Genomic DNA, 24,663 nt, shown 5'->3' on the forward strand with positions numbered 1-24,663 from the left:
CCATCCCTCCCCGCACCTCTGCGTCGACTTACCTGATGTCTTTGCTGCAGTGCGCGGCAGTCATCACCCACTTCCTGTCTACCAGGCTCCCGCCACAGTAGATGCGGTCGTCTATCACGAGAGCCACTTGGAAGGGCCGAGAGCCGAGGTCGCAATCATTCCCCCCAATAAGCGAGTTTCCCCTTCTCTGTAAGGCTGCTGTGGAGAGAGGTTCACGTCAACCAGCAACCAGCCAGCGCCGGGGCGAGCATCAGCCACTCAGGGCCGATGTATCCATCAGGCACAGTCGGCACAGTGCCTAGGGCCCACAATACTTTTAGGGGCCAACGAAAATGTTTTAATTTCTTTTAAAATCAGAAGCAAAAAAATGAAACTTTTAGGGCCCACGAAAATCTATTAAATTGTTCCTAAAACAGAAAAGGGGCCTAACAAAGGCAAAAGTGTCTAGGGCCCACGAAGGTCAAAATGCGGCCCTGCAGCCAGGGCTGTATGAATTGACTGGTGGCAGAAGGGCCGTGAGGTGCTATGAGCTGCCACTCTTGTACAGCCGTGCAGAGCACGAGGAAACCTGAGGCCGTCCCAGGTAAGGTGTCTCCAGCAGAGACAGGCCACATAGGCCACACGGGGTGGAGGATGGTCCAACACCCCCCATTTCTGTGTAGCTTGCCATGGGGCAGGGAGAGCGGCTCTGTCTTTCTCCTGATGTGCCTGCCCCTGGCCCGCTCGGCCCTGCAGCAGAAAGGACACGGGGCAGCCGCCCACCATGCAGCCCCATCAGCCAGGCCGCGTGGTTGCTGTCGGAGCTGGAACCAAGGCCCTGGTGAGGCTCCCCCAGCAGGGACAGCCTCACCGCGGCCCGGCTGCAGCCACAGCACACAGGGCAGTCTGCAGCGCCAATCGCCGGGGGAGGGAGAAGACTTGTTAGCGGGCACAAAGGCGCACACCTTTTAGGGAACGGAGCTCCCCAGTGGGCGCACCTTATAGGGAAGTGCCTCAGTGGGCAGGGCTCATTAGCAGCTGGGGGTGTGGCCTGGCAGGGGTTCATGGCCCCCCACCGCTCTGTGGACCAGTGAGTCAGGAAAGCGCCTTTTGCTGTTCCCAAGAAAAAGCCCCCAGAGCTGATCAAATGATCGGTCTCCGGAAATCACCGTTAGCACAGGCTCAGCACTGCCCAGAGTCGGTCACCGAGTGGCGTTTCTCGGCTTTGCCGCAATACAAATAATTGAAACTTTTTTCTTCCTATTGGAAAATGCCATTTGGCTGAAGCTGAAAGTGTTTGGAAATGAGCTGGTAGCCAGGTGACTTCTTTTATCAGATCCAAACAAAACAACCTCTGTGGGCCGGGCTCCACAATCAAACTACAGCTCCCAGGATGCCTCAAAGCCCGGGACTCCCATGATGCACTGGCTTCTCCTTATCTAGTGGTGCCTGGTGAGTCATGGGATGTGTATCTGACATTACTGGAAAAATGCCATTTTTTTTTTTTAAATAGTTCTATACGCATGTTTTTTTTCTTAAAAGAATTAGCGTCCTATTCGAAATGGCGCTCTGCTCTGTATGTTTTGACAAAAGCTTTGCATGTAAAGACATTGAAATCTCAGAGAAGCAGATTTTCCTCCCCAAAAAACATTCCAGTTTGTGGGAAATTTCAAAATTCTTCCCTTCTGTCCTGACGCAGGACGAAAACCCCTTGTGAAATCAGGGCTCCCGACCGGTCCCACAAGCAATGGAGGCTCATCAGTAACGAGGCCTGTCTATGTTGATTCCCTTTTGTGACCTGTGGAACCGATTTAGGCTCTTCCTGGAGCTTTGCGATTCCTGAAAAGCAACTTCTCTTGTGCCATGTCTGAGACACTCCTGTAGGGCCTGTGGCGAAACTGCAGAACCCTCCCACCCCGCCCAACGGTGGCGTCTTGCCAGGCTCTTCCCTACCTGCTGCTGCCCCGGCGACCAGCATGGCGAGGATCAGGAGCTGCATGGTGGCCGTGGCGATGGGAACAGTCGTCGACGTCGCTGGTTTACTGCAGGGAGAGAGCGACAGGGAATCGTTGGCCGGGGGTGTCTTGAGGAGGACGGGTGACACACAGGTATGGGGCTCGCCTAGGAGTCAGGAGTGAGCAAGCTGTTTCCCTGCCCCGCAGCTACCCTGCCTGTACCGTAGGGCGATAGCAGAGCCACACATGGATTTACACACTGGGAAAACAGGTTCAGGGGCCTGTGTCCCCCAACTCGGTTCCATCGACCACAAGGCTTCCCCAGGGGCACGTTCCATGGAAACATCTGATCTGTTGTGGGAGGAGGGATGAAATCTTAAGCCAGCCGGCAAAGATCTCGATGAGCTGGCCTGAGCCCACCCCTCTCCTCCTAGTTCCCCTTCTCATGCGTTGCCGCAGTTTCAGAGCCCCCACTTCCCCCAGCAGCTCTACAACACAGAAATGAATAGCTCTCCGGTGCCGGGTGGCTTCCATCACGGCAGCACCCCAGATCAGGTGCTGTGCTTATCCCACAACCGTTTGTGAGGCTGGGCAGGGCTACTGTCCCCATTGCACTGCTGGGAAACTGAGGCACAGAGCAGCTACGTGACTTGGCCGATGTCCAACAGGGAGGCAGCAGCAGCCGAGCGATTAGAAGCCATGTCTCCCTAGTACCGGCAGAGTCGTTAAGCTGCCAAACCGTCCGTCCTTCCTGAGCAACCCATCCCACCCCACCCCCAATAACAGCAGTGCCTCCATCCTCTGAAAATGGGGTGATGCTCTGGCAGCCCATAATCACCCTCATAGCAGTGAGATGCCTCCCCATGATCTTCTCAGTTACAGCAGGATGTCCTGGACTAGCTCCCTGCACCACTCTCCAAGCCACAGAAACCTCCTGTGCACCCGTCTGGCATGCCCCCGCCCCCGCCAGATATGCTGACGACGGGGCTGGAGGGACCCCGCGTTACCTGTAGCTCCTGGCAGGGCCCTCAGGACCGGCAAGTCCCCAGCAGTTGTGACTTGGAAAAAGCTGAGAAGCCTCCGGAAGGGTCCATTTATATGCCGGGAAAAAGAACATCCCTGTGAGTCACTGTCATCAGTGGATCTAAACAAATAACCAATGTTTTATCCACTGGGTGCCTCCCTCCACCCCCAGCCACCTGGCTGCCATCGGTTGGTGCCAGGAAGTGGGGGAGGGAACCAGATTTTGCTCCCATCTCTGTTGGGAACCCAGCAGGAAGCCCTCGGAACGGCACCTTCTCGGAACAGCAGTGGCCAAACCTGCCTCCCTGCACCTCCCGCCCTGCTCCAGAATGTGTCTTTCTCCTCCCTTCCTGGTGTCCTGGCCTGGCCCGACTGTGGTAACCAGGCCCTGCTTCCTGATAAATGGCCTGTGGTCTGATGGGACAAAAAGGAAAATCTGCATCGAACAGACTCCTGATGACCAAGCTGACACCCCGTCTGAAGAAGAAGGGCCCTGCGATGTTTTATCTTTGGCCAGGGGCTCCCATGAATTCGGGATAACCCCATTGTTGGGCGGCAAACCTGTACGCATGGAAGTGGACACCGCTGCAGCAGTTTCGTTGGTGTCAGACACGAGGTATAAGGAAAAGCTAAAGCACCTTCCACTTAAGGCAACAAAGATCGTTCTGAAGAGCATGCGGGAGAAGCGGTTCCCCTCCAGAGCACTACTGATGCTAAGGTGGAGCTCAATGGACAGACGGCTGAATTGCCACTGTTTGTGGGGAAAGGCCATTACCCAGCCTTCATGGGGAGATGGTGGAGTAGGACGATCCCGCTGACGTGCACCGGATGACTAAAGCAGAAGCGGGTCTGACCAATGTATGAAAGAAACATGCTGCTGGTTTTGGAGAGGATCGGGGAAGTACGAGGGGAATCATTGTGAAGCTGAACATTAAACCCGGCAGCCAGCCAAAATATCTGAAGGCCAGAATTGTGCCATATGCCATCAGGCCAAAAGATGAAGCTGACCTGGAGCACCTACACAGAAATGGAGTCCTAATACCAGATTTGCAGAGATGTTAAGGTCACTCTTAAGGTCAGTGTTGTGTGCAGAGTAATACCCCCTTCCCTGCGTCGATGACGTCTTTGCAGGCCAGGCTGGGCAACAAAAGTTCAGCAAGATCGATCTGAGTCAAGCATATTTACAGATGCACATTGAGGAGAAGTCCCAAGAGCTGTTGACTATTGTGATACATAAAGAGGATGAAGGTCCCGTCCAGTTCTCTGAGGGTCTGTCTACACTACAAAGTTAATTCGAACTAACGGATGTTAGTTTGAATTAACTTCAATAGGCGCTACACATGCAAACCGCTAGTTCGAACTTAATTCAAATTAGCGGAGCGCTTAATTCGAACTAGGTAAACCTCATTCCATGAGGACTAACGCCCAGTTCGAATTAAGTCGTTTGAATTAAAGGCTGTGTAGCCACTTAATTCAAACTAGTGGGAGGCTAGCCCTCCCCAGCTTGCCCTGGTGGCCACTCTGGGCACAACCAGGGAAACTCTTCTGCCCCCCTCCCAGCCCCGGAGCCCTTAAAGGGGCATGTCTCGCTACGGTGCCCGTGCCAGGTGCAAGCCTGCCTGCACCCAGCCAGCAGACCCTGCACCTGGCACAGCTGGAGCCAGCCACCCGCTGCCACCCAGCCCTCTGCCACTTCCCGGTACCAGGCTGGCGGCTCTCGGGAGCCTGCCTGGAGCCGCAAGAGGCAGGCGCCCGCCTGGTCTAGTGCGGACATCGTGGACCTCATCCACGACCTCCACACTAGGCACAGGAAAGTGGCTGTTTAGGGCAGGATAGCTGCCAACCTGGCCACCCAGGAGCAGATTGGCATGAAAATCAAGGTGGTCCACTGAGACACCCGACCCTGAGCCCTGAGCTTAGAATGGCCGTACTGGGTCAGACCAAAGGTCCATCTAGCCCAGTAGCCTGTCTGCCGACAGCAGCCAACACTAGGTACCCTGGAGAGGATGGACCGAAGACAATGATCAAGCCATTTGTCTCGTGCCATCCATCTCCAGCCTTCCACAAACAGAAGCCAGGGACACCATTTCTACCCCCTGGCTAATAGCACTCCATGGACCCAACCTCCATGAAATGATCTCACTTCTCTTTAAACTCTGTTCTAGTTCTAGCCTTCACAGCCTCCTGCAGCAAGGAGTTCCACAGGTTGACTATTTGCTTTGTGAAGAACAACTTTCTGGTATTAGTTTGAAGTCTGCTACCCATTCATTTCATTTGGTGTCCTCTAGTCCTTCTATTATGGGAACTAATGAAGAACTTTTCTTTATGCACCCTCTCCACACCACTCATGCTTTTATAGACCTCTATCATATCCCCTCTCAGTCTCCTCTTTTCTAAGCTGAGAAGTCCCAGTCTCTTTAGCCTCTCTTCATATGGGACCTGTTCCAAACCCCTGATTTTTTTAGTTGCCCTCCCCTCTCCCACCCTCTCTCTTCCCCTCTCCCACCTCCTTTTCCCAGTCTCCCCCAGTTTTGTTCAATAAAGAGAGTTTCGATTTTTGAACACAGGTGTCCTTTATTTTGTACATCAGGTAGGGGGGGTTAGGGACGGGTAAGTGGAAGGAGGTGAGGGAGGAATGGGGTACGAGCCCCCGATGAGGAGGACTGGGGTGGCTCTGCAGGCTCCTCGGGGTGGAAGCTCTTCTGCAGCCCCCCGATTGACACCCCCCCCCCCCGGATGGCAGCCTGTGGCAAGTGCAGCCAGGCTGATGTGATGTGATGTGCCGAGTGTGGGCACTCAGGGCACTCCAAGCCAGGACTGCTTTGCTAGCGGGGAACCTCTGAGAACTGTCTGTAAGGGGTGGGGGTCGGGTCCCTTTAAGCACAGCCCTCGGCTAGCCTGAGACAGAAGCTCCACGCTCTAAGTCCTAATCTGATGCCCTGCCAGCACTGCTTCCGGCCAGTCTTAACCCCGGTTCAGGGTCCACTCAGTGTAGACATGCTAGCTCGAATTAGCAAAACGCTAATTCAAACTATTTTTTAGGTCTAGATGCACTAGTTCGAATCAGTTTAGTTCTAATTAACTAATTCAAATTAAGTTAGTTCGAATTAGTGCTGTAGTGTAGACATACGCTGAGATAGGTACATCTCCATATATAAATGTGTCCCTAGCATTAGCCTGTACAGAGGCCCAGGATATAAACCAGCAATTGGTTGTTCAAATCATCTGGAAAGGTCTACAAGGAAATTTGCCTTTGGAAATAAGGAAACTGTTGAGGGAAAACATTACAGACAGGGAGAGACAATTAATGGCAGGGTGGAAGTTGGCAAATTTTCCCCTACATAAAGATGAAACGGTTCTCCAAGCATGTGAAATCACTATACAACCCAACCTAACTGGTAGTATCTATGCAGTGGTGTCTATGGGAAGTCAGCTAATGAAAAATTTAATTATTTATTCCACCGATCGCCATTCCTGGACATATTAAGAAAACCAACATTTAATGTGGAAAATCACTGCCACCTTTCATTCAGTGTGTGGCCCGTGAAAATTTGGGATGTGTGTGGATCAAAATTTATCAGAAAGGGACAAATGTTTCTATGTAAAAGACTGTCATGATCATGAGAGATGACCAGCAGCCTGGGGAATAAGAGGTTAACTACACCTAAGACAGGTAGAGTCGGCCAATAGGAATGTAGGTAGGAATTTCAAACTGGTACCAAAGAATTTTCTGTTTTTTTTCTCCTCTGTCCCTGGGCAGTTTCTGTCCAGCTATTGAGGGGGACAGACATCTTGTCTACCTCCAAGAAAAGACTCTTCACTATGTGTAAGTAGGGTAAAGTTTAGATAAATCCATTAGGTTTTATTGTTTTATGGTTTGGGAATGGGAATCTGATGTCTGTGCATTTAAAAAATGGGTTTTCCTCTCCTTTGCCACTAAAGTCTTGGCCCATGGGAGGGAGGTCCCTCCATGAGTATATTAATTTGTGACTTTTCCATCTAGTCATTATGCTTGCTGTTACCCCAAAAATATCCTCACTGGAGACCATCTAAGGTTACACTAGTATGGGTTTATTTCCACTAGGTAAAACTAAAGAGGAGAAAGCAGCCACCAGAGGTTTAAAATAAAGAAGATAGAACTCTCTCTCTCTCTCTCTCTCTCTCTCACACTCACACTCACACACACACACACACACACACACACAAGCAAGGAAGCACACACCCTTCCATTCATTCACTCCCATTCATTCCTGCCCACTGACACAGACACATGGGTTGCAGAAGGAGGAAAGGTATATGGATCCTGCAGGGTCTGTCTGCTCATCATAGATGGGGAAGCTGGTCAGGAGAGTCACTGGAGAGGAGCTTCTCAGCAGGATCAGAGGAAGGAAAAAGACAGAGTCTCACATGTGCTCCTTCTCTTTATGTAACCCTTCTGCCAGGCCGAGTTAATAGCAGCAAGGGCCGGGTTCAGTATCTAGGGGGTCTCCTCCCAAGGACATAATACAACACTGGCTCGAGCTCCCACCCAGTGACCTGGGAAATCTTACATACACTCCTGGGCGCCTCAAAGAAGCAATTCTTCCCCTCTCTCAAGCACAGAGCCTCAGTATAGCAGCAAATCTTTAATAACATGAAGTAACCGACATCAGCATTAACTTGGGAAAACACCACAACTCGGATTCATAGACCAAACATGAGCAAAGACCCACCCCCCAGGCACGAATCACCCAACGTCCCCAAAAGTCCAACACTCAAAGGGTCTCTTGGGTCCAGCAACCCAAAAATCTTCCAAAGTCCCAAAATCTGACACCCCCAAAGTGTCTGCCCCGGGTCAGTGCCGCCCCAGGGTTCAAAAGTTCACCCGGCAGGGTTTCACAATCCCAAAGTGGGTGGAATGGACGGGGAGGGTTGATACACCTGACATGGTCCGCTGCCGGGTCCGCCTCTCCGTAGGGTTCTGCTGCCGCCGTTAACGCAAGTCTCTCTGCCACACTCCACCTGCTGTCCCGTCAGCCACTCCAGCCGTCCCACAAACTGCCCTGCTCCGCCAGCCATCTCGGCCCACGCCCCTGGCCGCCAGCTGGTTGCTCCTGCAGCTGCTCCATGGCTGTCTGCTGCTGCTCCTACCGGCCGCCCGCCACTCGTCCCCACCAGCCGCTCTGCTAATAGCTCAGCAGTACAGTGTCAGGCTCCCCACAGCAACAGTGGGTTCAGCTCATAGCAGAAGTCAGCTCTTCAGCAGTATAGCTCCAGGCTCCCGTCAGCACACAGTGATGTCAGCTCTTCAGCAAGTTCAGCTCACAGTGGAGGCGCCTCAGTGCTAGTGCACCATTAGCCCACAGTGAAGTCAGCTCTTCAGCAAGTTCAGCTCACAGTGGAGGCGCCTCAGTGCTAGTGCACCATTAGCCCACAGTGAAGTCAGCTCAGCAGCTTGCAACTAGACTCCTAGGCTATGTCTACATTGGCAAGATTTGGGGCAAAAGCAGCTGCTTTTCACAAAATCTTGCTGCCTGTCTACACTGGTGGGGAGTTCTTGCGCAGGAACACTGACATTCTAATCTGTGAAATTAGTGCTTCTTGCACAAGAACTATGATGCTCCCGCTCAGAAATAAGTCCTCTTGTGCAACTGTTCTTGTGCAAGAGGCCAGTGTAGACAGGCAACATGAATTTCTTGTGCAAGAAAGCTGGATGATTAAAATGGCCATTGGAGCTTTCTTGCACAAGAGAACGCCTACACTGGTAAGGATGCTATTGCGCAAAAGTACATACCAGTGTAGATACTCTTGTGCAAGGATGCTCTTGTGCAAAAGTACATACGTGCCCCTAGCTGCATGCCAGCAGCTTCCTTCCCCCCACCGCCACGGGGCCCTGCATGTGCCGTGCAACCGCGGGTGGTGCCGCATGCCCGGGCCTGGGACGCCAAAATGGCTCGGTCTGACCCTGCTGGTGAGGTTTGTAAAACCAAACTTGCACAAGCTGAAGGTGATTTGTTTGAGGGAGCTCAGTGTGTGGAGCCTGGCAGTGTGGCTGCTGGGAGGGGCAGCAGGCCTGAGGGGAAGGGTTTCTTCCCAGCTCTCTGTCTGCAGGAGGTGCCCGTCAGCCTGGAAGGCTGAGGAGAGTGCTGTGGGCCCACATTCAGCTCTGGGGACAGCTGAAGCCCAGAAAAGGGAGGCCTCTAAGAAGTGTCACAATGTGCAACGTGCGTGATTTTCTGCAAGGGCCCTGGAAACTGTTACGAAATATACCCAAGGACACACTGTATGTTAAAAAACTGGTGATACTGACATTTCACTGTTGAAACCTGTAATGGAGTTTGGAGCGTCTCACTTGAGAAGGGGCATCCCAGGACTGGTGTGCTCTGTGGAAAAGGGAAACTGAGGCACGACTACATTTTTGTTTTCATGGCTAAGGCCAAAAATGCCTATACTATGGGGAATTAGGATTCATACTTTGTACCAGTGTGAATTGGATTTCAGACCATTGCCGAAGCTGGCGTGGATAAATTTAATTTGTTTAGCTCTAAGCAAGGGTGTTGCTGTAATCACTAATGGGTGTTGGGTCCAAATTTGGTGCAAAGGGGCCCATGTAAGGGGTCTACTGAAAGCTTGTACTCTGTGGATTCTATGCATGATACTTGTGTACTTCTGTGATGGTTGTATATGAAGTTACAGAATGGACTCTCTTCTTTTATGTTGAAATGTTTCTGTCTGACTCTGGAGCGACTAAGTGGGCGTGGACTGCCTACTGTGAAGCGTGCTTATTCAGTAAATGGCTGTGCTTAGTAGCACTGCCTCATGAACAATGACCCGACACCTGCATCTGGAAAAATGCAAACCAGCTTGCATGGGACTTCTTGGATAGGACCAGCTCCAGTTTGGAGACACAAGGAGCATTGAAGGGCCCTCGGAGGCTGACACTAAGGACTGTTAAGGGAGCAGTTTGTACTTTCTTTGCTAACCGCCCGCAGCACACACTCGGTGATCGATGTATGACAAGTGTTCGCATTAACAACCTTACTCTCCACTTTTTCTTTCTTTTATTAATATCCCTTTGGAGTTTGGATTCTAAAGAACTGGCCCAGCGTGCCCTTGTGGGTCAGATCTATAGTGAAACCTGGCCTGGAATGTGGCTGAGTCCTTTGGCCCAGGAGGATCTGTCTGGAGTTGGTGAGTGTGGGTTTTCTAACCTCTCACCTGTGTGTGAGGCCTAAGTCTGATGGTGGCACAGGGAAGCCGGGGTGTGTCACATTACTGGATTTTAAAGGGAGAAGCTAGATCACTCTTGCACCCATGGGGGTGTATGTACCCCAAAAGTCTGTACAAAGGGGGCCATGTGAGGTGTCACATGAAAGCTTTTGTTCTACTGATTCTGAACGTGCTATTCATGTACTTGTGTAATGTCTGTGTGGAGAGTTATAATTATGTGCTCTCTGTTGATGCTGGAAGGAAGATTCTCTGTCTAAGGCAGAGCAATGGGCAAGGAATGCTCAGCCAATGGCTGTGCTAATTAGCAAGGAGACAATGAAGCTATAGGGGCCAGTACACACCTCCTCAGGAATAAAATGCAGGACAATGTAGCACTTTAGAGACTAACAAGATGGTTTATTAGATGATGAGCTTTCGTGGGCCAGACCCACTTCCTCAGATCAAATAGTGGAAGAAAATAGTCACAACCATATATACCAAAGAATACAATTAAAAAAAATGAACACATATGAAAAGGACAAATCACATTTCAGAACAGGAGGGGGATGCGGGGGGGGGGGGGGGGGAGGAAGGAAGGAAGGTAAGTGTCTGTGAATTGATGATATTAGAGGTGGGGAGAGTGGGATGTTTGTGAGTTAATGGTATTAGAGGTGATAATAGGGGAAGCTATCTTGGTGATGGGTAAGATAGCTTGAGTGTTTGTTCATTCCTTTTTGGAGAGTGTCGAATTTTAACATGAATGACAGTTCAGAGGATTCCCTTTCAAGTGCAGATGTAAAAGGTCTTTGTAGCAGAATGCAGGTGGTTAAGTCATTGAGAGAGTGTCCTTTCTGGTTAAAGTGGCAAGAAACTGTTTTCTCTTTGTGATCTTGTCCGATATCTGTTTTGTGGGCATTAATCCTTTGGCGAAGTGTCTGAGATGTTTGTCCAATGTACATAGCAGACGGACACTTTCGGCACATGATAGCATAGATTATATTTCTGGAGGCGCAGGAATATGTGTTCTTGATCTTATAACTCACTTGGTTAGGTCCAATAATGGTTAGGTCCAATAATGGTATCAGCAGAATGAGTCTGGCCCATGAAAGCTCATCACCTAATAAACCATCTTGTTAGTCTTTAAAGTGCTACATTGTCCTGCATTTTGCTTCAGCTACCCCAGACTAACACGGCTACATTTCTATCACTCCTCAGGAATGTGACTGATACTTGCAAACCAGCCAGGGCCAAAGGGCTGCCAGCATGGGACACAGGGATAGGTTGTTGGACCACGGGACCTGCACTGATCTCTTCTGGCCAGGAAGATGCCAGGGGAGGTATATAAGTGCCATATGGCACCCTCCATCTGGTCTTCAGAAGCTTTATTCCAAAGCCTGGAAAGATAAGGTTTTGGGGTACTTCTGCAGGCCCCCACTTCTGCATTTATGGGGAAAAGCCTTGACAAAGACATAGGAACCCAAAGATGGATGTTTGCTATATTAGGCATGTACTCGGGAGGGGGGGGGGGAGAGAAGGGTGCAAACGCACCCTCCCATGGTTCCCCAAGGAAGCGTGCTCTGGCCGGCCAAGGGAAGGCAGGAGTTTCACACTGTCTGAGCCTCCCTCCCCTGTGATCTGGTCGGCCAAGGGAAGGCCGGGGATGATTTCCCCGACTCCCCCAGGAGAGAGGCCGGGGCTGGGCTTCACAGGTGGTCGGTGAAGGTAGGGCTGGGGGAGGAAGCCCCACCCCCATCCCCACCTCTTCTTCTAGGCTCCACCCATCCCCGCCCCTGCGAGGCAGGGCAGTGCACCGTGTATGTGCTCCCCCTTTCCAACCACAGGCAAGAGAGGGGAGTGGGTGCGCGCTCGCTGCAGCCTCCCCAGCCCCGGTGGAAGGTGCTCCACGCCACGTGACCAGCCAACCCCAGCCCAGCCTTGGAGCACCGGGGCAGGGAGGAGTCAGGGTGTGCAGCACCGCCCAGCCTGGCCCAGTCTCTCCAGCCCCAGAGCACCGGGAGGGTGAGTCCGGGAAGGGGGGCAGGAACACTCTGCCCCCAGATCACCTCAGGCAGCTTACTTGGGGGAGCATGGGGGAGAGGTGCGTTTGCTCCCTAATGCTCCACATTTACAAAGAAAGCCTACACCCAGCAATGCCTGCCTGCTGCTGCCAGGGAACCCATCCCAGAGCTTCCCCATCCTCCTAGGGAAATCGTTTTTCCAACCTAGATCTCCCCCACTGCAGCTTAGAGTTGGAAAGTTCTTCCTACGCTCTTAGACTAGGTTTCACGCCCTCACGTAACAGCAAAATGAAAGCTTAATGATTCAAAATGCCAAGGCTGCCCTGAAGCATGGGTTCTTCTCCTTTGCAAAACATTTTATGAAGCCAAAGGGGGCAGGGTTATAGGAATAAAATACTTTTACTGTAGAACTGCAACGTTTCACCATGAGCAAAACCATGTTTTTTTAGCATTCTCACTTTGTTGGAGATTAAAGATGTCAGCTTTTCACTCCCATTCACAATGGAGATCCTTTCTTCCCCTCCCCTCCCCGCCCCACAAAGGCTGTGTCTAGACTGGCATGATTTTGCGCAAAAGCATCCGTGCCGGTGTAGACGCTCTTTTGCACAAATACTTTTAACGAAAAACTTTTCTGTTAAAAGTATTGGCGCAAAATCATGCCAGTCTAGACTCAGCCATAATGTGTGAATTTCTCATGGAACAGGAGCCTCATTTTCCAGCCAGCTCTGGCTTGTAGGAGCACACGCTGCCTCCCTGTCGATCTCTTTCGTGTCACAGTTTCTTTTTTGGGTTCAGTCTGTGCTTTTCCCACCCTTGCTGCTGGCATTTCTGGCTAAGTCTAGACTGGAGGTTTCTTTTGGAATGAGCTTTTCTGGAAGAGATCTTCCAGAAAAACTTCTTTCGAAAGAGAGCGTCCACATGGATTGTAATAGAAATGTAGCCGTGTTAGTCTGATCTTGCTGAAACAAAAGACAGGACTATGCAGCACTTTAAAAACTAACAAGATAGTTTATTAGGTGATGAGCTTTCGAGTGCCAGATTCTGGAAGAGAATTGGCATGACCATATATACCAAAGAGATACAATGGAAAACATGAAAAAAAATTGAACACATTATAAAGGTGACAAATCAGATTTAGAACAGAAGGGCGTGGGGGAGGGGGAAGGCTTGTATCTATGAGATAATGATACTAGGGGTGATCATTGGGGAAGCTATATTTGTAATGGGTAAAGTAATTAGCATCTTTGTTAAGGCCCATTCGTAAAGTGTCAAATTTAAGCATGAATGGGATAGGATGCTCTCGTATTTCAGTTGTGATGACTGTGGACAGAGGGGCGACCAGGGCACCGGTGCTTTTTCCTGGTGGCCTCTTCTTTCTAAAAAAATGCTCTCTTCCGCATCCACACGCGCCTTTTCCCGAAAAAGCTCATAGACTGAGGTTAACCACCGTTGGAAAAAACCCTCCGTTCTTTCAACTTTCTGTCAAAAGAATTCACTCGCAATCTGGACGTCAAGTGTTGTTTTTCCAGAAAAACTCTGCAGCGTAGACAGACTCTCTGATGCACAATTTCAAAGAAGGCAAGTAGGAGCCCCCTGAAAATTGTGAGATTGGCTTTCAATGTCACAAGATTAAAAAACAAATGAAAGCTTTTGGGGCTTGTTTATTCGCTGGTTTTTGATGCTCTGTGGCTCAATTTCGGTTTTCTTTCTCCGAACCCCAGGACTAGAGTGTGATGGTTTTCATAGAATCATAGAACCATAGAGCTGGAAGAGACCTCAGGAGTCATCAAGTCCAGCCCCCTGCCCTAGGCAAGACCAACCCCAACTCCTTATTTATACTATCGGCTCCGCAGCTCGGTCGCTGTAGCTCTGCTTCGGTCGCACAATAAAGCTTCCGTGAGATTTCAGACTTTAGGACTTCAGAGCTGGTATAGCCACTTCCCCCACCCACACCAATGCAAGAGATCTGTGTGCTACTCATGGCATTTTAAAACCCGTCTTTGAGACCGGAAACTATTTTGAAATTTGAAATTCGACGTAAGGAGCTTCTGATTTAACAAATTCCAACTCGCGTCTCCTCACCACGGGGAAGCATCGAAATGAGTCCGAGGCAGGCTGCTTTAATGGGGACGGGCTGCCTCAGACTTAACTCCCAAGAAACCCTCTGGGGAGCTGCGGGAGTACTCCTGGAGGCCAATGCGTTTGAATCAGTGGCACCGGCGCATCCACAGTACCGTTATTTCGAAATTACTATTTCCAAGTTACTGTTAGTCTTGATGAAAACCAGAAGTACTGAGTTTGAATTCCGCAGCCAGTTATTTCAAAATAACAGGGGTCTTAGTGTGGGCACAGCACTTAGGAATTCGACCATGGGGACAGTTATTTCAAAATAAGGTCCTAGTGTACACCAGGACCAAACGTTTAATCCACTCTCTTCATCTGGAAACCCACCTCACAGTTGTGGTGAGTACAGAGGTTTTGTGGTTGTCCAGCCAATCCCGAGATTCTAAAGCAAATCTTTTGATTTTTAAAGTCGGCCTTTGGATTTCTGAACTGCTCCTGTTCACTCCAGGCTGATTCAGGGCTTTTATGGTTTTGGGAAACCAGTTGAGAGAATTTCAAGCTGATCTCGTGTTTTCTAAACCAATCTCACAATCTCCAGGCTGATTTGGGCTTTTTATGCCACTTGCACATTTTTCATTCAGTTGCTGGATTGTGTCAGGTCTGTGTTGTAACTGCTGGCTGCTTTGGATTGGCCACTCTGCAATACCCCCAGCGCAGTGCTGCCCGAGCAATCTCTCCACACTCCACTCGATATCCCCCGGGTGCTGTGATGAGGTGAGGAGAGGCATGGCGGGGGCGTGGAGAGGGGCCTGGTGGGTTACTGTGGCAGGCGTGCTGTGCTGTGAGTCCTCAGTCCCATTAGGTGGGCCTGTCCCTTATGGTGTCCCTCACCCACTGGACGGCTTTGCAGACATTGGCGTAGACCCCAGGATATCCCCGCTGGGCACAGACGGCTGTTCCCCAGGAGACCACGCCATGCAGCATCCCATTGCAGACCAGTGGGCCTCCGGAATCACCCTGCAAAGAAACACGGAGGTATCAGCAAACACAGCCACACCCCAGTGCGTGTGCACAGCGAGCAGGGCCCGGCCCCTCCAGCAGGGGGCAGTAGACACACACACACACACACACACACACACACACACACACACACACACAGAGCTCCCATCCCCTCCGGCAGGGGATGACACAGACACTCAGACACATACACACACACAGACACACAACAGGCCCATCCCCTTCAGCAGAGGGTGACAGACAGACAGACACCACAAGGGGCAGCAGGGACAAACAGAGAGGAAGGGTGTAAAGAGCAGAAATGGGGTCAGGTGAACTCAGTTTTCTCCACCAGTGCTGGGGGTCAGGGCAGGCCAAAGAAGTGACTGGAGCATTTAGGCCTTGGTGTAGCTGGAGGGCAGACTGGCTGCTCTTCCAGGGGGCAAGTAGACGAGCTGGCGACTGCCCCTCAGCAGCAGCCTGGAAGGATTTGGAGGTCGCCGGGGATAGGACAGTACCGAGCCCTGTGAGCGCCGACACCCGGCACCTGCCCCGATCTCCAAGGTTGCCCCTTACCTCGCATGAGCTTCTCCCGCCCTCTTCCACGCCGGCGCAGAGCATGTTCTCTGTGATCAAGTCCTTGTAACTCTCCTTGCACCTGTCCTCGCTGATACTGTAGATATCTGCGCACTGTAAGATGGGGGTGAGCTTCACTGGGCAATGACAGGAAAACACGCTTGTGAGGAGGGTGCAAGAGACTTAACCTTTGTGTAAGGCCCTCAACTGGCATAGATCCACTGACCCCAATAGAACGGTGTCTGCTTGACCCCAGCTCAGGATCTGGTCCCACTGACCCCACTAAACCTACGGCCCATTGACCCAGCTGGGATCTGGCCCATTGACTGCAATGGAGCTACAGCGCAGCTGGGATCTGTCAGATTGACTCCAATGGAGCTACAGCCCATTGACCCAGCTGGGATCTGCCCATATTCCTTTTCTAAAACAGGAGATATTTTACTAACAGAAAAGCCAGAAAAACCCTCATTTCAGGTCAAATGAGTCGTTATTGTTGGATACCAAATGTTGCGATATTTTAGTTTTCCTTGTGACCGGAAGCACGTCTGTGACATTTTAAAACCAACGAGTAGTCCTGTGGCACATTAGAGACTTCCAAAAATGCACAGTGTCATGAGTTTCAGTGGGTAAAGTCCAAGTAGTGGGCTTTTAAGTTACAGGTAACATGAGACTTCATAGTGTTTTAAAATTGCTCTGAAATCAAAAGGAAATGAAATTTCCTGAGAAAATGTATCAAATAGAAAAAGATACCATTGCGTCTCCGTGTTTTCAAAAGGAAAAGTTTGTGTGTGTGTGTGTGTGTGTGTGTGTGTGTGTGTGTGTGTGTGTCTGTGTGTGTGTGTGTGTGTTTTGGAAACAAATGAGATATACAGTCATACAAGATATATCGGAAAGATAGAACAGGTTGTGCTGATGGGGGAGTGGCACTATATGTGTAAGAAAATATAGAATCAAATGAAGTAAGAATCTTAAAGGACCTTCGATGTTCCATAGAATCTCTATGGGTAGTAATTCCATGCTCCAATACTAAAATATAAAGAAAGGGATAGTGATGAAATGCTGAGGGAGATTACAGAGGCTATCAAAAGAAAAAACAATGTAATAGTGGGGGATTTAATCTATCCCTATATTGAGTGGATCCACGTCACCTCAGGATGGGATGCAGAGGTAAAATTTCTTGATACCTTAAATGACTGCTTCTTGGAGCAACTGGTTCTGGAACCCACAAGGGGAGAGGCTATTCTGGATAAAATAAACATTAAAACTCCCTGGGACCAGATGGCAGTCACCCAAGAATTCTAATAGAACTCAAATAGGAAATTGCTGAACTGTTGACTGTGGTTTATAACTTGTCATTTAAATCAGCTTCCCTACCTGATGACTTGCAGGAGGAATAACAAGTAGTTCAAATTAGGGCTTTAATTCGAACTACCGGGTCCCTGACGCGAGTTGCCATGGCAGTTAGTCCGGACTAATGAAAATTAAAAATGGTGACCCGATGGGAAGATGCAAATAAAGCCCGAGATATTTAAATCCCAGGCTTCATTTGCAACTTCGAATACCTACATTAACCTCCATAGTTCATACTAGGGGGCTAGTGTAGACATACCCTATGTGATTGGGCAACAAAACAGCAAATGAAATTAAATGTTGATCAATGTTAAGTTATGCATATTAGAAAAAATAATCCCAACTACACGTACAATATGATGGGGACTCATTTAGCTACAGATACTCAAGAGAGAGATCTTGGAATCCTTGTGGATAGTTCTCTGAAAACATCCACTCAGTGTGCAGCGACGGTCAAAAAAGGAAACAGAATGATAGTAATAATGAAAAAGGGGATAGAGAGTAAGACAGAAAATATCTTATTGCCTCTGTATAAAACCATAGTACGCCCACATCTTGAATATTGCGTACAGATGTGGTCGCCTCATCTCCAAAAAGATATATTGGCATTGGAAAAGGTTCAGAAAAGGGCAACAGAAATGATGAGCGGTTTGGAACGGGTCCCATATGAAGAGAGAGTAAAAGACTGGGACTTTTTAGCTTAGAAAAGAGGAGACTAAGAGGGTGATTTGCTAGAGGTCTCTAAAATCATGACTGGTATGGAAACAATTGGAATAAGGATACATTATTTACTTATTCCCACAATATAAGAACTAGGGGTCACGAAATAAAATTAATAGGCCTCAAGTTTAAAACAAACAAAAGGAAGTTTTTCTGGACTCAGTGCACACTCAACCTGTGGAACCTCTTGCCAGAGGATGCGGTGAAGGCTAGAATTTTCACAGGGTTCAAAAAAGAGCTAGATAGATTCATGGAGGTTAGGACCATCAATGGCTGTTAGCAGGTCTAGCCAAACTCCGGCCAGAGCCACTCGCCGGCCCCGCGCTGTGCAGGCGTAAGACCAGCACTGTGCACATGCAAAGCGCTGGTGAATGGGGCTCGCAGCGCAACCACCCGAAATCTACTTGCCATGGACGTGTAGATTCAGCAATTTGTCGAGCCCTGGCTATTAGCCAGCATGGGTAGGAATGGTGTCCCTGGCCTCTGTTTCTCTGGAGGTGGGTGACAGGGGAGGGATCATGTGAGGATTATGTGTGGTGACCCCTCCCTCTGGGGCGTATGGCATTGGCCACTGTCGGCAGTCAGGACACTGGGCTAGATGGACCTTTGGTCTGACTCTGTCTGGCCATTCTTATGTTCTTATATTCTTGTGAGATCTCCCCAGATGTTGGTTTTGTCGAAGCTGCATTTTGCAGCAACAATTATTTCAAGTTGAAAAATGTCCCGTGTGAGAAGCCAAAGACTGTTGACAACCCGTTAGCAAGGTCTCCCTAACGATCATCAACCCCCTTCCCGACGCTGAGCCCAACCTCAATCCCTCCCTTCCATGCCCCAGTGCCCCTTACGTTCGGGGGTCGTGACGGTGCCCCATCCTGACACGGTGCACTTTGTTCCAGGCGCAGGACACTGGGTCGCCAGGCCGATTGTTTTCACGTTGCTATTGAGTTCAGCCGGTTCATCCAACTCCAGGAGCATGAAGTCATTGTCCCGGGGGCGGCGATTATACTCCGGGTGCACGATGATATTTTTAACTCTTCGAAACTGTTCTGTGCCTTCGTACGTCTGCAGGTCATAATCTCCCAGATGTACCCGCACTGACCTGCATAGAGACAGGGCAAAGGAGGAGATCAAGGGGAGGCGAGTCAAAGCTCATGGAAGAGAAGCAAGAAGTGTTAGGCCATGAGTGGAATTCCTGGGGCCGAGGCGACCTCTGAGACCTTGCCAGCTTGGGTCCCGTAGGGCTCAGTTTGACTCCAGATGCATCTTGTTTTTTTCTTGGCACACACTTCGCCTTCATCGAACTGAGCAGAGTCATGGGGAAGGGTTGGTATGGGGCAGGCCACAGACACAAAAATACAAGTATTGGTTACTTTATACGCAAGTTTCACCCTATGCATGTATCCTCCATTTCCATGGTATTGTGCACTGCAAAGTTGGTCCAGTAATTTTTAGTCCCAATAGCTGGACATAAACTGCTTTGTTCTCCTGCCACACCTACGCAATATAGTTCGTTAGTTGTTCTCCGGTCTTACGAATCCCCTTCCTCACATTCTTAGCCACTGTTGCTGACACGGCTGCTTCTTCTGCCCAATTTTAACCAGCTGAAATAACCTCGAAATAAGCTATGTAAGTTGTGTAGTACAAATTGCATAGATTATTTCCAGTTAAGGGTGCAGTATAGATACATCCTAGCTGTGTCTACATTGGCACTCTTTTCCGGAAAAGGGATGCTAATGAGACAAGTTGGAATTGCATGAACATGGCTGACGCTTTTTTCTGGTTTGGGGCATTGCCGGAGAAAAGCGCCAGTCTAGACAGGATCTTTCGGAAAATAAAGCCTTTTCTGGAAGATCCCTTATTCCTGATTTTAAGAGGAATAAGGGATCTTCCGGAAAAGGCTTTATTTTCCTAATTATCCCGTCTAGACTGGCGCTTTTCTCCGGCAAAGCCCCGAGCCGGAAAAAAGCGGCAGCCATGTTCATGCAAATGCCGCGGGGGATATTTAAATCCCCCGTGGCATTTGCAATTCCGACTTGTCTCATTAGCATCCCTTTTCCGGAAAAGGGTGCCAATGTAGACACAGCCCCTGAGTCAGGCTAAACAGGCATTATCATTCTTGAAGAATAATAATAATAATTAATAATCAGGGCTTGAAAAACGGCAGCGAAAGCCACTTGCCAGCCCCGCACTGCGCATGCACACGCCACCGGTAAACGGGACTCCAGGTTGAAATCTACTTGCCACAGGCGAGTAGATTCAATAGTTTGTTGAGCCCTGATAATAATAATAAATGAAAACATACTAATCATATGTTTAAAAATTTCAATATCTCTTGTCCACTTTTTCAAACATGCTACAATTTGCATCTGAGCCTATTTCTTTCTGAGGGCCCTGTTAGTTTATTTTGAGAACATTTTCACAACAACCAAAATAAACTTTTCTCCCCTGATATTCAGATTCACTTGAGAAGTAGAAATTCTTTGACCCAGATTTCCTCTTTGCCATTCTCGGTGCTACCACACGGAGGTGTAACTTGGGATGAGCGACCATAGTGCACTGGATGAGTGAACAGTAAAACGAACCATATTTAGTGGGTCTCATGAGTAGGGGGAGCCGAGGGCAGTGTGAAAAGCCAGGTCATGTTTTTTCAGGCGGGGGTAGGGTTGCATACAGAAGGCAGACCTTCAACAGTGGGATGATCCCAATATTGCTGAGCGATCTGGTCCCCCCAAGCCAAAACCCAGGGGCAAAGGATCCAGGATCAGTTTATGAAAGATGGGGCTGTATACAACTAAGCACCCAACCTCCATTCACGCAGCTTCTTCCAAGAGCCTGGTGTCCACCCCTACGCAGCTTCTCCTGGTGGCCTGGGGCTTGGAGCTTCCTTCCTCCTCCCCCCACATGCTGCTTGGAGCCTTCTTGCAGGTTGGAGCAGAGCTGCAGAAGCTGGGAGCTCCTGTCTGGCCCCAGTCTGGCAGCAAGGAGCCCTGTATTTTGAAGAACCAGGGGGATGCTCCAAGGACTGATGCTGGCAAGTGCCGGGGGGTGAGCTTCCTTCTGTCCACACCACTGGGGAGAGCCATACGGGCCTGCCACCTCCGGGCTGGGCAGCCACATCTAAGGGTGCAGAGAAGAGCCACAAAATGGTGCGAGGGCTGAAAAAACGGGAGGGTGAGGCTGAGATTTGGGAGGGGCAGTGGGAGACGTGGGCACAGATGGGGGGACCCCAAGGAGAAGATAAGAACTGGGGACGTGGCCTCCTCCTTCCTCCCCCCACCTCCATGCCAACGTACCCGAGGTCTTTGTTGCAGTGCGCGGCAGTCAACACCCACTTCTTCTCTACCAGGCTCCCGCCGCAGTGGATGTGGCCGTCCTTCACGAGAGCCACCTGGTAGGGCCGGGAGCCGGGGATGCAGGGCTTCCCACCAGGGACTATGCGTTCCCCTCCCTGTAAGGCTGCTGTGGAGAGAGGTTCACGTCAGCCAGCAGCCGGCCAGGGGCCGGGGTGAGCATCAGCCACGGCCGAATGAATTGACTGGTGGCAGAAGGGCCATGAGCTTTTGTGAGCTGCCACTTGTGCACAGCCGTGCAGAGCACGAGGTGACCTGCGGCTGTCCCAGGCAGAACCGGCTCATAGGCCACACGGGGTTCAACACCCCCATTTCTGCGCAGCTTGCCATGGGGGAGGGAGAGCAGCTCTGTCTTTCTCCTGATGTGCCTGCCCCTGGCCCGCTCGGCCCTGCAGCAGGAAGGACACGGGGCATCCGCCCACCATGCAGCCACATCAGCCAGGCCACGTGGTTGCCAGCGGAGCTGGAACCAAGGCCCTGGTGAGGCTCGCCCGGCAGGGACAGCCTCACCACGGCCCGGCTGCAGCCACAGCACACAGGGCAGTCTGCAGCGCCACTCGCCGGGGGAGGGAGGGAGGAGAATTGTTAGCGGGCACAGAGGCGCGCACCTTATAGGGAATGGAGCTCCCCGGTGGGTGGGGCTCATTAGCAGCCGGGGGTGTGGCCTGGCAGGGGTTCATGGCCCCCCACCGCTCTGTGGACCAGTGATTGGGAACTGCGGCCCTAGAGTCAGGAAAGCGCCTTTTGCTGTTTCCAAGAAAAAGCCCCCAGAGCTGATCAAATGATCGGTCTCCGGAAATCACCGTTAGCACAGGCTCAGCAGTGCCCAGAGTCGGTCACCGAGTGGCGTTTCTTGGCTTTGCCGCAATACAAATAATTGAAACTTTTTTCTTCCTATTGGAAAATGCCATTTGGCTGAAGCTGAAAATGTCTGAAAATGAGCTGGTAGCCAGGGAACTTCTTTTATCAGATCTAAACAAATCAACCTCTCTGGGCCGGCCTCCACAATCAAACTACAGCTCCCAGGATGCCTCAAAGCCCGGGACTCCCATGATGCACTGGCTTCTCCTTATCTAGTGGTGCCTGGTGAGTCATGGGATGTGTAGTCTGACATTACTGGAAAAAAGCCATTTCGATTTTTTTTTAATAGTTTTATACGCCTGATTTTTTCTTAAAAGAATTAGCGTCCTATTCGAAATGGAGCTCTGCTCTGTATGTTTTGACAAAAGCTTTGCATGTAAAGACATTGAAGTCTCAGAGAAGCAGATTTTCCTCCCCAAAAAACATTCCAGTTTGTGGGAAATTTCAAAATTCTTCCCTTCTGTCCTGACGCAGGACGAAAACCCCTTGTGAAATCAGGGCTCCCGGCCGTCCCCACAAGCAATGGATGCTCATCAGCGATGAGGCCTGTCTATGTTAATCCCCTTTCACAACCTGTGGAACCGATTTAGGCACTTCCTGGAACTCTGCACTTCCTGAGAAGCAACTTCTCTTATACCATGTCTGAGACACTCCTGTAGGGCCTGTGGTGAAACTGCAGAACCCTCCCACCCCACCCAACGGTGGCTTCTTGCCAGGCTCTTCCCTACCTGCCGCTGCCCCGGCGACCAGCACGGCGAGGATCAGGAGCTGCATGGCGGCTGTGGTGATGGGAACAGTCGGCGACGTCGCTGGTTTACTGCAGGGAGAGAGCGACAGGGAATCGTTGGCCGGGGGTGTCTTGAGGAGGACGGGTGACACACAGGTAAGGGGCTCGCTAAAGAGTCAGGCGTGAGCAAGCTGTTTCCCTGCCCCGCAGCTACCCTGCCTGTACCGTAGGGCGATAGCAGAGCCCCTCATGGATAAACACACTGGGATCGTGTGGTGTCAAGGGGGGGCCAGTCTCCCCCAACTCTGCTCCATCATCCACTTCCACCCAGAGGCTGCCCCAAGGGCACGTTCCATGGAAACATCTGACCTGTTGTGGGGGGAGGGATGAAATCTTAAGCCAGCCGGCAAAGATCTCCATGAGCTGGCCTGAGCCCACCCCTCTCCTCCTAGTTCCCCTTCTCATGCGTTGCCGCAGTAACAGAGCCCCCACTTCCCCCAGCAGCTCTACAACACAGAAATGAATAGCTCTCCGGTGCCGGGTGGCTTCCATCACGGCAGCACCCCAGAGCAGGTGCTGTGCTTATCCCACAACCATTTGTGAGGCTGGGCAGGGCTACTGTCCCTGTTGCAGTGCTGGGGAAACTGAGGCACGGAGCAGCACCACCACTGGGCCAATGTCCGACAGGGAGGCAGCAGCAGCCCAGCGATTAGAAGCCATGTCTCCCTAGTACTGGCAGAGCCGTTAAGCTGCTAAATTCTCCGTCCTTCCTGAGCAACCCATCCCACCCCACCCCCAATAACAGCAGTGCCCCCATCCTCTGAAAATGGGGTGATGCTCTGGCAGCCCATAATCACCCCCATAAGCAGTGAGATGCCTCCCCATGATCTTCTCAGTAACAACGGGATGCTCCGGATCACCTCCCTGCACCACTCTCCAAGCCACAGCAACCTCCTGTGCACCCGTCTGGCACGCCCCCGCCCCTGCCAGACATGCTGATGATGAGGGCTGGAGGGGCCCCGTTTTACCTGTAGCTCCTGGCAGGGCCCTCAGGACCAGCGAGTCCCCAGCGGTTGTGACTTGGAAAAAGCTGAGAAGCCTCCGGTATGGGTCCATTTATATGCCTGGGAAAAGGCCGTCCCAGTGAGTCACTGTCATCAGTGGATCTAAGCAGATGATCAATGTTTTATCCACTGGGTGCCTCCCTCCACCCCCAGTCACCTGGCTGCCATCGGTTGGTTCCGGAGAGTGGGGGAGGGAACCAGATTTTGCTCCCATCTCTGTTGGGAACCTGGCAGGAAGCCCTCGAAACGGCAGTGGCCAAACCTGCCTCCCTGCATTTCCCGCCCTGCTCCAGAATGTGTCTTTCCTCCTCCCTTCCTGGTGCTCTAACCTCACCAGCCGCTCTGCTAGTAGCTCAGCAGTACAGTGTCAGGCTCCACACAGCAACAGTGGTTTTAGCTCATAGCAGATGTCAGCTCTTCAGCAGCATAGCTCCAGGCTCCCCTCAGCACACAGTGACGTCAGCTCTTCAGCAAGTTCAGCTCCTAGTAGAGGCGCCTCAGTGCTAGTGCACCATTAGCCCACAGTGACGTCAGCTCAGCAGCTTGCAACTGGACTCCTGAGCTATGTCTACATTGGCAAGATTTTGCGCAAAACCAGTTGCTTTTGCACAAAAATTTGCTGACTGTCTACACTGGCGGGGAGTTCTTGCGCAGGAACAGTGACATTTTAATGTGTGAAATTAGTGCTCCTTGCGCAAGAACTGTGATGCTCCCGCTCAGAAATAAGTCCTCTTGCACAACTGTTCTTGCGCAAGAGGCCAGTGTAGACAGGCAACGTGAATATCTTGTGTA

At 50.8% G+C, this 24,663-nt stretch overlaps 1 protein-coding gene across 5 annotated transcripts in view; it reads right to left on the minus strand.

Annotated features, from left to right (window-relative positions):
• LOC142819470 (kallikrein-14-like) overlaps nt 1–24,205 on the minus strand; it is a 32,974-nt gene extending 8,769 nt beyond the window's left edge. For 2 of the 5 annotated variants that reach the window (XR_016347701.1, XM_075906918.2), the window contains exons 1-3: nt 2,942–3,083; nt 1,933–2,021; nt 33–198 (exon numbers count right to left, since the gene is read on the minus strand). Coding sequence is in view for 4 of the 5 variants with exons in the window: in XM_075906918.2 (XP_075763033.2) it covers nt 33–198; nt 1,933–2,021; nt 2,942–3,051 (365 nt within the window). In the remaining variant the exon portion in view is untranslated. Of the gene's footprint in view, nt 1–32; nt 199–1,932; nt 2,022–2,941; nt 3,193–11,282; nt 15,245–15,799; nt 15,937–18,714; nt 18,969–21,162; nt 21,329–22,808; nt 22,898–23,835 lie in introns of those variants that run through there. The other 3 variants (XM_075906922.2, XM_075906919.2, XM_089772388.1) reach the window with 3 other exon arrangements.
• Nucleotides 24,206–24,663: the final 458 nt, after the last annotated feature.

This window comes from Pelodiscus sinensis, chromosome 22 (assembly GCF_052426305.1).
Source record: "Pelodiscus sinensis isolate ZL-2025 chromosome 22, ASM5242630v1, whole genome shotgun sequence".
In the NCBI taxonomy this organism is placed as follows: Eukaryota; Metazoa; Chordata; order Testudines; family Trionychidae; genus Pelodiscus; species Pelodiscus sinensis.